The sequence below is a fragment of the Girardinichthys multiradiatus genome, chromosome 20 (genome assembly GCF_021462225.1).
Source record: "Girardinichthys multiradiatus isolate DD_20200921_A chromosome 20, DD_fGirMul_XY1, whole genome shotgun sequence".
NCBI lineage: Eukaryota > Metazoa > Chordata > Actinopteri > Cyprinodontiformes > Goodeidae > Girardinichthys > Girardinichthys multiradiatus.
This window is the reverse complement of record NC_061812.1, coordinates 41,529,277-41,547,078: the sequence shown is the minus strand read 5'-3', so window position 1 is coordinate 41,547,078 and position 17,802 is coordinate 41,529,277. Positions and strand designations below refer to the sequence as shown.

The window sequence follows — 17,802 nt, the reverse complement described above, 5'->3', positions numbered from 1 at the left end:
CATCCAGTTATTACACAGAGTGGCAAAAAGCGGAAACCAAGCAATAAAAAGGAATAAAACAAATACATTTTTTTTTCTGGTATTAAAACGCATGTGATCCAAGTATTAAACTCAGAAAATACATTGTTGCCAGAAATAGCTTTTAAATAATCCAAAAGTAAAATTCGTAATTTTGAATAGAACATAACGAATTCGTCAATTGAATCAACATAGAATACTGTGCCTTGCAAAAGTATTCATAGCGCTTGAACATGTTTGCATTGTGTCATGTTAGAAACACAAACTGCAATGTATTTCTATGGAATTGTAGGAAACAGACCCAGTGAAAATAGTGTATGATGGATAAATGGGGGATAATATAGCCCAGAGACCTATACATTTGTAGCAGCTGCAGAGATCCACAGCTCAGGTTGGAAAATTTGTAGACAGAACGTATGTCATGCCAGAAGAAAGACATTCTTGGGAAAATGTTAGAAGTCCCAATTGCAGTTTTTCTCTAGCTATAAATACTACTATGATGGGGACACAACAAATATGTGGAACACGGGGCTCTGGTGAGGTAAGACCAAAATTGAACTTTTTGCCAAACATGCAGAAAACCAAAACTGTATTTCACCTGCAACACATCAACCCGATGGTGGAACATGGTGGTGGCCTGCCTCATTCAGTCGGGATGGTCCAACATACAGCCAGAGCTGCAGTAAAATGGTTCAGGTCAAGGCATAATCATGTGTTAGGATGGTCCAGGCACAGCACAGCTCTAAACAAGCATCGCTTCAGAGGGCAAAATACAGCTACGCACAACACAGCTTTCAGATTTTTATTAGTAAAAAAAAAAAAATGTTTTGAAAATCATCTAATTTTTCTTTCCCTTCACTAGAGTTGTTTGATCATTAAAAAAAAACACAATACATTGCAGTTTGAGGTTGTAACAGAAAATGTTAAATGAAAACATCTTGTTACCCAGTGAACTTTTTTTTTTATTAAAAAGTTCAGTGGGCATGAATACTTTTGCATGGCACTGTACACGTGTTTATGAGAGGAAATCAGGTGAAACAGTGACACTGCAAAAAGGTAGATGTTGTGAAGGTGGCTGTGCTCAAGTATTTGGGATAAACCATCCAAAGCACTGGATAATGCCCAGCAGATTGAAGGAGACAGTCCAAGCTGGGTGGAATGGATGAAGAAAAGCTGCAGGGGTATTTGTGACGAGAGTGATAAGGAAGATTTAAAAATAGCAATGAAACTTGCTTTGGCAAGAGTAGTCAAATAATCAAATAATTATATCAGAGGGACAGCTCAGGTGTAACCGTTCGGAGTAAATTGCAGAGAGGCAACCCTTAGAAGGTTTAGGTATACTGGAGAAGGTATGTTGAATATAGAGTTGAAAGAATATGTAGCAGATTGGTGTGACAGAGGTTGTGTGGTAGGTTTTGGCTGAGAAGGAGCCAAATGATCACCTCTGGTAACCTCTAAAGAAAGCAAAGTGAAAATGTCATTCTTTGAGGACAGTAAAACATTCAATCCAATCTAAACTGAGCCTAATAAGTTTCTCAGTATCATGTCAGAACACATAATGCATAAAACAAGCAAAGAATAAATGTTTTCTGGCACAGCCTACTTGGGGGGAACCAATTTAGAAATCTTTGATCAGACTCTTCAAATTTGCTTTAATTCAAAGACTAAATTACAATAGAATTTTGAAGCATCAAATAAACACAAATAATTGTAGAAAACAAGAAAACCAAAATACATTTATACATTGAAAATGCATAAAGTTTCACATTGTCAAAAAGTCACTGAGTTATTCCACAAACATCCCAAAGGAACGAACAGGGGCAGAAGAAAAAACAAATGTATACATAAAAATATCAAATGGCTTTAAATTCAATTAAATAATTTTAAAGATTTGTATTACTCATGAAAACAAATTAGGGCAAAAGGCTTAAATTCACTAATATTATGTAATGCTTTCCATTGTGCAAAAACACCTGCCAGAGCCCCTCCAAATTATAAGCACATTATTGTGTTTTCCATAAAAAAAAACTAAAGAAATTAGTTTTCATGAGCAAACTGTTCACTTTCAGTTTAAATGTGACAACTGAGTAGCTTTATTGTGACCTAATGATCGCCCATTAGAAAACCCCACTGTTTTATGTCAGGAAGTGAAACCTGGAGAGACATTAATATGGAGAGGTAGTGTTTTATTTTCCAGGAGTAACTCGGCCCTTACCAAACTGCTATTACACATTCTTATTTGGTGAATTTTCAAGTTTTCTTTCTTATGTTTGAACTCGAAAATGTTTTCTGCATTTCACTGCATACATCAACAACTGTGTGTTGAAGACATTTCAAACAGCCTATCAGTTTCTTAACAATGGCAATGAATTGCAAAGGAAAACCTGGCTACATGATTAGAATGCTTGATTGTTGTTTCGTCCCTTCGCAGTTTTGATCGGCGTCTGCCACATAATATTTTGTACCGAACATTTCCAAAATGAAAATGTCTACCCTTTGTGACGACAAAGCATTTTAAGTGATTTTCTGTGATTGACTGTAAAAAAAAAATATACGTCCACAATAAAAGCAAATACTGAACAACAATGAAAGATGAACTCCAACACGATGATTAGGTACGTGGATATGAGATGGAAGCAGCTCAATTTCATAACTTTTTCATACTGATGAAGCGAGGCAACACAATGGAGGCCAAAGTCACCAGCCCCAAAACTGCAAATAGTATAATTTTAATGAAGTGCTAAAACAATTGAGATTAGCGATTATTTAAATATGGAATAGTAGTAAAGGGGACATTTTTTCAAGTAAAAAAAACAGATGCACCATGGGAAATAATCTCACACACTGCCAAAAACACACAGTCAGACAGTCTTTTAGAAAAAACAAAAAACTATAAGAGTGTGATAAAACTGTGGAAAAAACAGAATTATATTCTTACAACTCCTGGAATTCCTTTGGTGATTTTCAAATAGGCAAAACAAACTATCACAGTCCAGAGGTAAGTCTGTCAAGTGTCTCTTACTATACAATAATCGCCATTGTAAAAAAAACAGAGGAAAATGGCACAGAATAGCAGAAGAAAAGTCACTGTTTCTGTTGGGGTGACTGCTTTTCAGTCTCTGTGCTGTATCTGAAGTCCTTGTAGTGCTTTGCAGCTTGCACAAATTCGCTCATTCTTCTGGACCAAGAATTCACACGTCGCTGCCCGCTCCAGTACGATCGGCCCTTTGCTGAATGCCGACTCTTTAGGTGAAAGTCCTTGACACACAACGTACCTCTCTAGAGACAACAGCAGACTGACCACATCAGTCGCAGTACCTAACCTTGACGGGTGGATTTCGTATAGCAGATGAGTGGGTAGCAGCGGTTGCTTTTGAACAGTGACCTGATAGCAGAAGCCAGGGTCGATTAACACCATGGTGTCAGCCATGGTGGACTGCTTGGAACACTGGATGAGTTGCAGCTGTGGACCCTCCACGATTATGGCATACCAGAGGATAGGCAGGACAGAGGAGCGTAAGGAGTAAAGTAATTTCATCAGCTGGTTTTCAAGGTCTATACCACTCTCAGCTGGATTTTCAGCCAAACTGAAGATCTGTGTAATCTGCAGATAATACAGGAATGAATACACAGGACTATTCATGGGTATTTGGACACAGGGAAAAAGGCAGGGCACTCACCATGGGCAACTCTTCCTCCTCTTCTTGCATGAGCTTTGGAGCGTCTCTGCCTGTGTGCGATTTTTCTGTATCCCATTGACTTTGATGGTCCTACAGCAATAAACACATTCTAATGAGTTCAACTGTTCAACTGAGTATAATGAATGATTAACTCATGTACAAAAACAAAAAGGAAAATTTGCCAAGAGAAGTGGACATACTTTCATCCCACCTTTGTATACAGAATGCACTAGAATTAAACTACTGTAGAATGGTACCTAATAGCTCAAAAGAGTAACTTAACAACCCAACTAATAACATAGGTTATATTTCAACCATTTCTACTAGAACAACCTGTACAATACAAGTTTCCCACAGCTATTACAACTGTTATCGCTGGACTGCAGCATAGAACAGACCATCCAACCAGAGAGGAGGAGACTGTCACTACTTCCAAATGTTTAAAGACCAAAGTGATCAGAGAGATTTTGGCAGCTCGAGCACCCGTTCGTTACAGTGCTGTAGTTGCAGAATATTTGTGCACACCCAGTGATAAAGGTACACTCCATGTACAGCATACGTTTGACTGGTTTTTATTTGCATCTTTTAAGACCAAATTCCTCCAACATTTATCCACATACAACAAGCTGCAACTGGTTTTTTTCTTTTTTATTGTACAGAGATGGACCAAGAAATCAGTTGGTGGAAGAAATTAGACAACTTTCAGCTCAATCAGCTCGGATCCATAAGTGGCTAAATAAAAACTAACCAACAGCCTTCAGTCTCCACGCTCATACTGAACAAAGAGACTGGCCAAAGAAGTTCTAATTAAGTTGTCAACCTGCCAATGATGATGTTTAAAAGATGTGTCACTGTGAATTGCAACTGTCATTGTTTGAGCTTGTTGTAGCACTAAGTTTGTCTTACCAAGAAAAGCCAGTTAAAGCCTTCACATTGTTCTTAGCCCTTAAAAAGTTTCTGTTTACTGTAACATCATGTTTTGATCTGATTAAATGACTTGCAATATCTAACCACAATAACAAGAACTGAAGGACAGCCAAGAAAAGAGGAATGACAAGGAGAGAGCTCAAACAGCAGCCATTCCACCAGAACCAAATTACCTTTAGAGGGATGGCTCACAGCCATGTGTTTAAAAATACTTACCATATAATTTCAACAGGGTTCAAATCTGTCCTCAGTTGGCTCTAATGGATTGTTTTCTCATTCTGTCTTTCTCTTCATGACTAATATTTGTATTTAGACAATCCAGATGAGATGCAGCAACAAATCAGCTTGTGTTTGGAATTGGCTTACTGCCAGCTTGATTGTCCTTAAACAGCGATCTGCTGTTCAGGAGCACAAGGCAAGGCCAGTTTATATATATAGCAAATTTCAGTAGCAAGACAATTCAAAGTACTGTACATGAAAAAAAGAAAAAGAGACATAATAGGAAAAGTACATTGCAGTGGCATAAAAGTAAATAAATAATTAACAAACATAAAAAATTAAAGTGAATAAAAATGAATAATTAAAATGATAAGATTATAATAAAAAAGATTAAAAATGAAAAATTAATGATAAAATGATCGATAGGAAATGAAAGTAAAATTGAACTGAAAACGTAACTAATTATGCTTAGATGGCCCAGTCAAAGGCCACTCAAAACAAATAAGCTTTTAATCTTGATTTAAAGCAACTTAGGGTTTCGGCGCTTTTACAGTTTCCTGGGAGTTTATTCCAGATTAGTGGAGCATAAGAATTAAAAGCTGCTGCTCCATGTTTGGTTCTGGTTCTGGTTCTGCAGAGTAGATTTGAGCCAGAAGACCTGAGAGGTTGGGGTGGTTGATCCACTGACAACAAGTCTATAATGTATTTTGGTGCTAAGCCATTCAGTGATTTATAGACTAACAGAAGTATTTTAAAGTCTATTCTCTGAGCTACAGGGAGCCAGTGTAGGGATTTTAGAACTGGGGTGATGTGCTCCACTTTCTTAGTTCTAGTGAGGACGCGGGCAGCAGCGTTCTGGATCAACTGCAGCTGTCTGATCGACTTTTTAGGCAGACCTGTGAAGACACCGTTGCAGTAATCAATTCTACTAAAAATGAACGCATTAATTAGTTTTTCAAGGTCCTGCTGAGACATTAGTCCTTTAATCCTGGAGATGTTCTTTAGGTGATAGAAGGCCGACCTTGTTAATGTCTTTATGTGCCTCTGAAGGTTCAGGTCTGAGTCCATCACTACACCCAGATTTTGAGCCGATTGGTGGTTTCTAGCTGTATTAACTGAAGCTGTGTGCTAACTTTTATACATTCTTCCTTTGATCCAAAAAAAATTATTTCAGTTTTGTTTTGATTCAGCTGAAGAAAATTTAGGCCCATCCATGCATTGATTTCTTCTAAGCATTTACCCAGCGCTTAAATAGGTTCATAGTCACCTGGTGACATCGTAACGTATAACTGTGTGTCGTCTACATAGTTATGATAAGTTACGTTGTTGTTTATTAAAATCTAAGTTAGGGGGAGCATGTAGATATTGAATAGAAGGGGCCCTAAGATGGACCCTTGGGGAACGCCACATGTGATTTTTGTGCTCTCTGATGTAAAGTTACCTACTGACACAAAAAAGTCCCTGTCCTTCAAGTAGGATTTAAACCAGTTGGGTGCTGTACCAGAAAGGCCGACCCAGTTTCCCAGGCGCTCTAATAAAATGGAGTGATCAACAGTGTCGAATGCTGCACTAAGGTCCAATAATACCAGCACTGTGGTTCTTCCACAGTCTGCATTTATACGGATGTCATTGAACACCTTGACAAGAGCAGTCTCTGTACTGTGGTGAGCAGGAAGCCTGACTGGAAGACATCGAAGCGGTTGGTCGTTGTTAGGAAGTTGTTTAACTGCTGAAACACAGGTTTTTCAATAATCTTACTGATGAAGGAGAGGTTTGATATAGCCCTGTAGTTCTGTAGTAGCAGCTTGTCCAAATTGCTCTTTTTCAATAGAGGTTTGATAATTGCTGTTTTCAGGGCCTGGGGGAAAACACCTGACAAAAGGGACGTATTTATTATTTGTGTTAAATCAGATGTTATTACAGGCAAAGCTTTCTTAAGGAAAGCTGTGGGTAAAACATCGAAACAGCAAGAAGACCAGCTTAGTTGCTGTACGATTTCTTCCAAGTTTTCGTAGTTAATCAGAAAAATCCGATCTGTTAACAAAACTCTTTAGTGTGGACAATGTTTCTGAGGGAAGAATACTCAAAGTTAGTGCTCACTGGTGTCAGTGAGATGTTCAGGAGCTAATTAAAAGGAACCATTATGAGTCTGTAGTTTATTCAGGCTGTGAGTTAGTGTGAGAGGGAGACTTTTAGCAGTGAATAAGAAGACTAAATGAAGTACAGCAAATATGTTCTGTTTGATCCTTTTGAGCTATTAAACCGAGTCATAAAACTGCTGGACCATTTCCATCACTGGCTTTTCTAGCTAGGTTACTGGCTTTATTGGTACATGTTCGTCATCAGGTCCCATCGGGGCTGAGCAGGACCTGTGATGTGAACAGACTGTTGTTCACCGACTGGCTATGAGCGTGGTCAATGGCATAATAAAATGTTCGCCGAAGTAACAGAGAGAACTGCAAGTCACAGATTTTACTGCACACCTCAGTGCCGGGAAAGGCTAAACAAATCCCAAGAGTGACTATGAAACTCTGAAGGACCACGATGGCCGGAGCGGGTCAAACCGAAAGCCGCCGTGGTGATTTGAAATCACCATTGGAGGACGGTGTTTATTTTAGTTTGCATGGTTGTACAGGAAAGTTCTCATGTTTGGTAGACTCACACCAAACCATACGGGTGTATTCACACCTAGAAAGTCCTTTGGGCCGGTTGTTGGGTCCAGACCAAAAGCGGACTTAATTTTTTTCATTTGGTGCAGTTTGCTTTTACATTGGACTTTTTGCAAGTGAACTATAACTTGTAAACAAAGCCATGAGGGTGACGATCATTGCTCCCATTGGACAGAAATGACGGGAGCGGAGAGTGGGGCCGTGTGGAGATGGAACCTTGAATGGAAAAGAGGCAAAAGATTGGCCGTTTCAGTAATGTGCACTAACTGCTAATATAAAATCCTAAAGCCAATTAAAAATGTCAGTTTCATTATCACTGTCATTGTTTAAGAATAATTGCACATAACTGGACAGCAACGTCTCTCACACATGCAGTGACAGCCCCTCTGCTCAATTCAACACAGTTAATTTACATAGCACCTAGGGATGTGCATTTATCTTATTGTTTATTGGGAAAAATTCTTATGATAAGAACTTTGAATTATTGTGACAATGATAAATTCCAATTAAAAGGTGTTTGAAAATTCCAAGAACGGGCTGTGCTGTTGGGATTGTTACTTTCAGTATTTTATCTACTGTTTGCTCCTTGAGAGCATCACTTCTTATGTAACTGGCATCCTGAAGATGCCTGTTTCATAATGGGTATATTTTTTCAGAGCAGTATTTGTTTGTGGCTCTATGATTGCTGTGACTTGCAGCCACAGCCCCACAGTTACCTTAAAAAGACTGAAAAGATGTTAGTTTTTTTTTTATTATCTCTATTATTTTATCACAATAGTGCCACAAAATACTGTGAAAATATCTTAAGTCCATATTGCCATTTCACAACAAATGGTGCACCAAAGTAACCAATTTGTTTACAGAAAGTCATTTCAATACAATTATACAGACTGATTGAAAGTCAATTACACACATTCCAATTTGATGCCAGTTACTAAACAATGCTGCCAATATCAGTTTATTATTCAAAACGGTAAAAGGTTTTCCAATGAGATAAACGTAACCAGCTAAAAAATCTGTATCGGATCAGAAATTGGGCCAAAAATTTGGCTTGATGGATCTAGTTTGATGCAACAGTGTCCAAAAGGTTTGTCTCTGTAGGCTGCAATGGCCATTTCTCTTTTTATCAGATATTTTGACTGACAAGCAGTGTTTTCAAATGTAAATGCTAACTGCAACATGCATGTTACAGCCTTCACTTTGTCCTACTACTAAGCTATGAAATGTTTACTGTAAATCCATGTGTTTTTATCCGATTAAAAGGACTTGCATTGAACAACCACAGGAACAGACTGAAGGACAGCCAAAGAGGAATGGCAAGCAGAGAGCACAAACAGCTGTCATACCACCAGAATCTAATTACCTTTGATGAAAACATCTAATATTTGTATTTACACAGTCCAAATGGGCAATAATGTTTGACTTGCTGTCACATGGACAACCAAGACACGGAAGTAAAATAAATCCAGCACGAGATGATAAAACGTAAATTAAACTGAAAAGCTATTGAGCTATTTGCTGTTTAAGCCCAAAGGATCTCCCAGACTTTAGAAATGAGGGCAAATCAATAAATGTGTGCTTTTTTAAGGACAAAAGGGTAAATAGTAAAATGGCAGCAACTAAGAAAGAAGAATGTAAACTTACTGGTTGGGAGTAGTTATGATTGCTGATGTGAGGGAATCGATCCGGCACCCCATTTCTCACGCCAGGATCCAAATGATTCAACTGGAGAAAAACAAATATCGGTTTATGCTCTGTCTGCTTTAGAGCTTAGAGGTATGTGTGCATAAACTATTTTCAAACCTGCATAGATTGGTGGTTTCTCACATCGATATCTAAGGATTGTTGGGTGTGTCTCGAAGGTTCTGAGCCCCAGTTCTGCTAAAACAGAAAGAAACCAGAATCCCCCCCCCTGAGTTATCTAACGTGATGAGATCCAGTTTGAAAGCAGCAACAATCTTTCTGACCAAAATCTTTTGAGACTCACCGGTTGTGAATTACTGTCGTCATCATCATCGTCGTCTGTAAAGTCCATGTCAGCCTGCTGCTCTGGGTTTCTCTTGGAGTTGGGCTTCCGGCTGTATGTGTAGTGAGGTCTGGGCCTGCCAGGCATCAGTGACCCATCTGGTCCATACTCACCTGCTCCCATCTGGAAGGGCAGCAAATGTCTCTGGCAAATAAATGCACAGCCATTTTACAACAAAAATGTACAGAAGGAAAGCACAAGCACTTTGCTACACGAGTGTTTTACCATGGCCTGCCTCTGACACTGCCTTAGACGACACTTCTGTCTTTTCTTGTTGCTGCCCCCAAATTTGGGTTTGTCTATACAGAAATCACACACGCCGCAGTCTTTCCTGCACAGACAGGCCTTACACTCTCCACAGGAACGTCGCTTCCGCTTCTTATGCCACTGAAAACAAGAATGAGGGGTCAGAAAAACAAAGACAGGAGCACATACTGGTGATGATTCCAGAGTTTTCTTGATTTGAATTTGTGAAAACCTTTAAAAGACAATCTCTTGTTTGTGAATAGGTCATTTTCGTTCATAATGTCTTGCAATTTTTTCCCCAAATAGAGACAAACAGAACAGAGATCAAGAAAGGTCAGCTGAGTCTGATTAAGAAGAGCTGGTTACACAGTTACTACCAGCCAGATTCAAAATAGTGTAAACATGGTGAGAAATGAGGGAGAGCAAAACTTTCCACAACAGTCCTAGAACTACCTGGACAGAAACACGAAACACTCTGCAGAGTTTCTGCTCTTCCAGAGGTGAAAAACTGCTTTGATAAACTAGGGCACAGGTCAAAAACAGTCACTGAGATTGACGTGGTTTTACTACATCTAAAATACCGGTAACCATCATCTTCTTTGTGCTTTTATGTCAATTTATGTGTTTCAGATCATCAAACTCATTTTATCAGACAAAGAGTAAATACAAGAAGTGGTTTTAATGCCCTGATATGTATTAAGAGGAACCAAAAATCTATCCAAAAGAGCAATTGGACCTATACCTAACACACTACTCACAAATAAATAGTAATATTTGGCTTTCGGGCAAAATTTCTGGTAAACGTAACCAGTTTACGCTACAGTGATATTAAAAAATTAAATTAGGGCATTTAAGTAGAAGCTGCAATGGTGATTTCCTCATCTCAACAGTGGTGGTTATACCACAACGAAAAATGTCAATGTCTCAATGTCATATGGCCTTGATCAACTAATACAGCTGGGCAACAATGTCTCATGCCGTTCACAAGTCGACTTATTGTCTACAGAGGCATGGCATCCCACTCTTCCTGAAGGACTGCCCGTGGGTCATTGAGGTTCTGGGGTACAGAGTTATGAGCCTCTAGATGGTGCCTTAGCTGATGCCATAGCTTTTTTATGGGATTCAGGTCTGGTGAAAGTGCAGGCCACTCCATTTGAGGTTCCCCAGTCCACGGCAGCTATTCCCTAATGATGCGACCTCAATAAGCTGGAGCATTGTCGTCCATGAAAGATTAAATTAGGCCTGTGTTTATGCAGGGGCGCAATGACTGGATTAATGCTGTTATTTGGGTAGTATGGGCTTGTCACTGTATCATTCACAAAGTGAAGAGCAGTTCTGTATTGACCAGACACACCTGCCCGCATGGTAACACCACCACCACCTAAGGCTCATCTGCTGACAACATGGCTGATGCATAGCTTCTTGTTAGAGAACAGCAAGTTGTGCAAAAAGTACTGGAGGAGTTGGACATGTGCATTCAAATGTTTAGAAAAGGTAACATTAAGTTGACCTATAAAGGTTATAATCCATTTTTGGTTCATTCTAAAATTTCAGCCGAAAGCTAAATATCCCTGTTTTTGTGAGTAGTGTAACTGGTTGTGCCAACCTGAGCAGAAACAAGTGCCATCAAATCTTTGCAATGACTGGTTTGAGTCTCTTAAATCACTTTTGGTCCAATCTTCCTTGAAAAGTTGTTGTAATTCAGCCACATTGGAGGGTTTTGATCATTTATATTCTGACTGGCTTCCAAAACCTTAACTGGATTCAATTTTTGGCTTTTTGATGAGACCACCTGCTTTTTTGAACCATTCAGAGATGAACTTACTGGTATACTTTGGATCACTTTCCAGCTGACAAACCAAAGTGTGCTTGAGCTTAAGGCCACAAGTAGGTGGGCACACATTCTCCCTCAAGACTTTCTGGTAGAGAGCAGAGTTCCTAATTCCATCAATATGACAAATTTTCCAGGTCCTAAAGAGGCACAGCAGCCCCACACCATCACACTGCCACCTCCATGTTTGACTCTTTGTATGATGCTGCTATTTATACCTCATCTCTTTCTTATTTCTGGATCACGAACACTAAGACAGGCTGCTTTGGATAGCTCATTTACCCTGAATATAATCATAATTTGAGAAGACCTTTTTGTATGTAAGTCTTACCAAAACAGGAGAAACCTGTACAGGAGCAAATACATGTTTATAGCACAACCTCAAATGATAAATAACACTTGTCATAAATTTAATAAAAATCATCAATTGACAAAAAAACTAAATAAAGAAGTTGTGTGTGAAAAACTAATTCAGCTTTACTGATTCCTTGCAGTCAGGCGCTCCTGATCAGATGCATTTCCTAACAGCTAGTATGAACCTCTATAGCTGCAGATGTTTGAGCAGTTTGCTGCAGTCAGGTGTACACAACCACACAATACCAGTGAGGACACACTGCTGCCCACTAATCTGTCAGCTAAAAAGCAGGTAGGAAAAGAGAAAAAGACCATGCACTCACATCATCATCATCATCTGTTGACATGTCATCATCATCGAGGTCCACGTTGACTGAGAAGTTCTCCGTGTCGCTGCTTTTGAGACTTGGATGCTGTGTAAGGAAAAATAAGATGTACATATGGTCACTACATGTATGTGTGCAATGTTTCCTATTTATTTACAAATGAAAACAACAAATGCAGAAGTAGTACAAAAGTGTTACCTGAGACTCCGTGACATCGTTCTGTACATTTTTAAGCAAAATATCAGAAAACAAAGGCAGCAATTAAAATAAAACTTTTAGCAAAGACAGACATTCAGGATTTGTTATTTGGAAACTTACACTGTCATCATAAGTGTCTGTGGTGTCAACAAAAGACCTTTTGTAAGTGACGGTTTTGCTTCCTGGGTTTCGCTGTAAAAACAACAACAATAATAACAAGAAAGGAAAACCTACATTTTTAATAGAGTTACAAAAGAAAGTCGTGGGTTCTTAGCATCCTTCACCTTACCTTGCGTATCGGACATATGCATCTGCGCTTCCGGCACAGGCGTTTTCTAGTTTCGGGGTCTTTCAGGCCATGCTTGCAGTTAGCACACTGGCCACAGTCGATGGTGTTGTGACATCCCACACACTGACCACAAGGAATCCACTAATGTCCCATAAAGGAGAAAACAAAGGTCGTTTTTTTAAGACACGAGTCTTGAATCATTTCTGTTTTACATTGTTGGGACGACATCACCAGTCCTAATATGCAGTATGCTGATTGTATGTATGCAATTCTGCAGCCAAACAGGTCACTGTGATGCTGTTGCTTGTTAACTGGTAATGCTTTACCTTCCTAAAGCGGATTAGTGGGTGCTGTATTGACTTTGACGTAGCTGGGATTCAAAAAAAGAGAGAGGGAAAGGTGAAAAGGCAATGTGGGAAAATGCTTTTTGCAATTTGTTGTATTTTCTGAAGTGCTACTAACTGCACACTCATACAGAGACATACCCCAGCAGGAGGGACAGCATGGTTTCTTTCTTTGTTTGTCATACCATGTACCTGTAAATGAAACACCACACTTTGCACAGAGCCTGTAGAGAAACAAGGTAATTTTAGGTTCATAGCCACTGTAGTGAAGAGCATAAACATACACTGTATAGATTTAGTCCTATATAGGCAAGTGGACGCCTGAGATCTCAAAACATGACCAATCTGCAACTTTTCTATGTCACGTTTCGTCTAGACAAGCATGTGTGATTCTTTCTTTTAGAAGAGGCTGAACAAAGAGCTTTATTATGTTTGACAACCATAGGTTATTTAAATTAGCAATCCAGACAGCTTTGGAATATTCAGAATTAACCCTGAATTTAAAATTGATTGTGTCAAACTCTGAATTGATATGCTCCGATTTGTTTAATAAAGTAATTACCGGAAGACTAGTGAATGTGGAAGCGTCAGGCACTCTTCATTGAGACTCACAGTTTACAGGAAAAGTAATGGATCGCAAAAAAGATTTACCGAAAAAAAAAGTAAGTGGGTACAGGTATGAACTCACAGAGTGCTCTCTTCTGTTCCGAATTCCCCCTTTATCGAAGGCAGCGAGAGCGGTCGAGATGACGAGGGAAAAGGAAGCCGAATCTTTTCCTCCGGCTGTTTCTCCTCAGAGCTGGGGCTTTGTTTAAAATGTTTTTCCTCAGAGTTAGGGCTCCGTTTAAACTCTCCTGTTGAAATGTTCAGGGAGACACTCTTCTGGTTGCTTTGGACAATTTTGGGCGTGACGTTTGGAGTTAGCCGGTGGTGAGACTCAGGAGTCTCAGCCCCGTCTCCTCTCTCCATCCAACTGGACTCTGAGGAGGACCGTTCCCGATATCTTTTCTAATAGAGGAGAGAGCGACAGCATCACAGCAAGGCAAATCTTTTTAGTTTTTATGTTTAAAGTGGTGAAAGAAAGACATCTGTAATACCTTCATTCGGCCTCGACCTCTCGATGGTGGGATGTCCCCATCGTGGAACTTGCCAGTCTTGTATTCAAAGCTTGTCAAGTCGGTTCCCTGGAGCACTGTAGCTAGTTCTACTCTGCTTCTCACTCGATCACCCCGCGGACTGAAGGACAACAATTACAACCACAAAAAGCAACATGCTGATTATTTTCTTCACAAATTGGGAAGTTATCCATTGTCTTTAAAATTTAACCAAGAAAGTATACAGTATCTCACTTTTTTTTTTCCTTTTCTTTATTATATCTTTTCATGAGACAACGCTGAAGATACGACACTTTGATACCATGTACAGTAGTCGGTGTACAGCTTGTCTACGTGTAGGTTTGCTGTCCCCTCACAATAACTTAAACAGCCATCAATGTCCAAATTGTGCCTAATTGGTCATTTTCCCTCCCTGGTGACATGTAACTCGTTAGTGTTACAAGGGCTCAGGTGTGATGGGGGAGAAGGTGTGTTAAATTTGGTTTTATAAGATAAAATATTATATTATATACAAAGAACCACCTGAGGATCTATATAAAGAATTGTTGCTCTACATAAGGATGACCGAGACCATAAGAAGATTGAAAACACCCTAAAACTGAGCTGCAGGACAGGTCAGGTTCCATTCAGAACAAATCTAATCATGGCCGAACAAAGAAGCTGAGTGGTCGTGCTCAGCGTCACATCCAGAGGATGTCTTTAGAAAATAGACGTACGAGTGCTGCCAGCACTGCTGCAGAGGTTGAAGGGGTGCGGGGAAGGATGTTAAGGAGTCATTAATTGTATCTGACCTGTTGATTCTGATTTATAACACATAAGCACACATCCTAATGTGTTCTTGATACTTCTTACCTTAGATAATACACATCTATCTGGCCAATGCTAGAGCCTGATCGTCGAACAACCTCTTTGCGTTTCCAACCTTTTCCAAGCACTGGCCACTCAATCCATCCTTCATCAGGATGTGTGCGCTTACGTCGATGCACGTGGATTCTAAAATCAGATCCAAAAAAACAACGAATGGGTCCGATAAAACAAACAGCAGTGTTTGAGTACAGCAACTTCACTTTGTGTCCAACGACTGAAGGTAAAAAAAGAGATGTAACTAAACTTACTGATGTACTTTTTTTGTGGTTCTCTCACTGCCTGCAACGCTCTCAGTCTCTCCTTGCGGGCTTTCTTCATCTGGATCATTTTTGCCAGGACTGTTGGCATCATCATCGTCGTCCTCAAGCGGCTCAAACCAGTCCATTGGAGGCTCACCAGCAGCCTTACCCTCGTCTTTAGTCACTACAGGGGTGTTTCCAGCTGGGCCTGAGTTTATCTCAGTTGCCTCTATAGGGCCATCTGAGGGTGCTCGTGGTTCTGCAGAGGTAGTTTTGGTTTTGAGACTCTCTATGGTGTTTTCCCCCTGATCCTCCTCTACGGGGTCACTGACTGGGAGCTTACTCTTAGCTGCTTCTTCATTCATCTATGCACCAATGAAAGGGCTACAGAGGAGCCAATGCGTCTTCCTGCAGACACATAAGATATCCTCTACAATCGAGCATGCATCCCATTCAGAGTCCTCTGTTTAACCGCTTGACCACAGCCTAAAGGAGAATGGAAAAGCGTCTGCGCCGTCAGGACGGTGTCAGCTGTTCACAGAAAAAAAGGGGTGTTGGTTTCAGATAAAAGGTGAAGTACATTGTATTCAACTGCAGTGCGTAAAAATAGCGTACCCGAAAGTCAACACTAGCTTTGGTGATAGTTAAATTGTTTAAAACGTAAAGCTACCTGCAGTTATTATGAACGGCTAACTAGCTAAGCAAAGGTACGTAGCTATTGTTAGCCGCTAAGCACAACGTTAGCCGCACAAAAAGCATGAACTTGCTCCTCACAAAGAGCTTCGACTCCCAGCGACTCTATCAGTTACACATTCGCGCCGGATACCGCAATATAGCGAATAATCACACAAAACCAGTGGTGCGTCAGATGGATATAAACATTTACTCATAGCGGGAATAACGTTAGCCACCGTTAGCTTTAGCACCGTGGGTGGTGCACTACTGTGCTGTTATGCATGAATTACTTTTGTGTTCACAGCTGTTTGTCCTCATTGTTCTATAGATGTTTGACAAAGTAGAGAGATAAAAGAAATCACACACCTTTTCGGTTAATATCTCCCAAATTTATGCTACTATATTACAACAAGTAGGTTCCCTTCCGTTTACGAGCCAGGACTTGAAACTAGCCCTACACCATGCATCTAGCACCTCCAACGGAAGCGCGTAAGGACCAAAAGGGAAGTGTACGACAAAGCAAAGATAAAATTGCCAGGCCCGCCTTCCCTTGTTTGAGGGTAGACACATATTGTCATGGTGTTCAGGTAGAATATTCGCAACGATCTTTTATTTCAGAATATCAATGGTTTAGTGTCTCAAGTTTAAAATATTTCAGAATAATTCAGTTAAATTTAGATAATTCTCTAGCGGTGCTAGTAGAGTTCACCGAGCAATGGCTCATTTCATGGTCTAAAATATATATATATATATATATATATATGTATATATATATATATATATATATATATATATATTTATATATATTTATATATATACACATATATATATATAATATATATATATATATATATATACACACACGCACACAAATATTCTGTTCCTGTTAGATCAGTAGGTGGAAAGCCAAGTCAGGGATAAAGCCATGGAGAATCTTAAGGATTAGTTAATTTTTATATTAATATCCCAAGCTTTGTACAACTCATGGAACAATGTTTAAACAATCTTCTAAAAATGGAAAGAATTTGGTGGTCCACCTAAACTGGCATGGCAAGGAGAACATTAATCAGATAAGCAGCCATGAGGCCAATGGTGGTGTCTATGGAGGAGCTGCAGAGATCCACAGATAAAGTGGGAGAATCCGTTGACAGGACAACTATTAGTCGGGTATTTCATAAATTTGGTCTTTATGGAAGAAGCTCAAAAAGAAAGTCAATGTTAACAGAACTTATGTATTTTTCCCCAACATTTCACCATAAGACATAGGATAATGGTTCCAAAGAAGGATCTCTGCTCCCGCATAACGGATTCAAATGATTGCATTTCCTCAGCATGCCCCCAAGTTCTGCAGAAAACCTGTTCACTTAAATCAGGCTCGTAACAACGGATAAAACAAAAACTCTACAGATGAGAGAAAAACTGAATCTTTTAGCCTCATGTAAAATGCTACATATACCCTGAACATTGTCCCCACAGAGACACATGATGGAGGCATCATACTGTTGGCATGCTTTTCAAAGTCCAGACCTAAATCCAATTCAGATTCCATTTTTATTTGTAAAAATGTTTGAAAACCAAACATCACTTTGCTTCCATCTCAACGCTACGTTTAAGTCCTTACTAGAAAATCCCCCCAAAATACACTGGTTTGTGGTCGTAACATGACAAAGTGTGGGAAGGTTTAAGGGATGTGAATACTTTTGCAAGCCACCGTAATTTCAAACTAGTTCAGCCTATCACAGATACTTCCCAGTTAACTATGCTTATTTATTATTCGGT

At 39.6% G+C, this 17,802-nt stretch overlaps 1 protein-coding gene across 4 annotated transcripts; it reads right to left on the bottom strand.

Annotated features, from left to right (window-relative positions):
• Positions 1–806: 806 nt before the first annotated feature.
• Positions 807–16,512, bottom strand: mbd1b (methyl-CpG binding domain protein 1b). 4 transcript variants are annotated; one of them, XM_047348091.1, is made up of 17 exons: positions 16,390–16,512; positions 15,358–15,879; positions 15,095–15,235; positions 14,225–14,363; positions 13,816–14,135; positions 13,269–13,351; positions 13,110–13,153; positions 12,784–12,924; positions 12,615–12,686; positions 12,495–12,515; positions 12,294–12,383; positions 9,765–9,926; positions 9,501–9,683; positions 9,317–9,394; positions 9,158–9,238; positions 3,699–3,788; positions 807–3,622 (listed from the first exon to the last, which is right to left on the bottom strand). In XM_047348091.1, the coding sequence occupies exons 2-17, from the start codon at positions 15,711–15,713 to the stop codon at positions 3,131–3,133; spliced, it is 2,493 nt and encodes an 830-aa protein (XP_047204047.1). In that variant the 5' UTR covers positions 15,714–15,879; positions 16,390–16,512; the 3' UTR covers positions 807–3,130. The 4 variants fall into 4 exon arrangements, with proteins under 4 accessions (XP_047204047.1, XP_047204048.1, XP_047204049.1 ...); XM_047348092.1 differs by having other exon boundaries at positions 9,317–9,391; XM_047348093.1 differs by having other exon boundaries at positions 9,501–9,662.
• Positions 16,513–17,802: the final 1,290 nt, after the last annotated feature.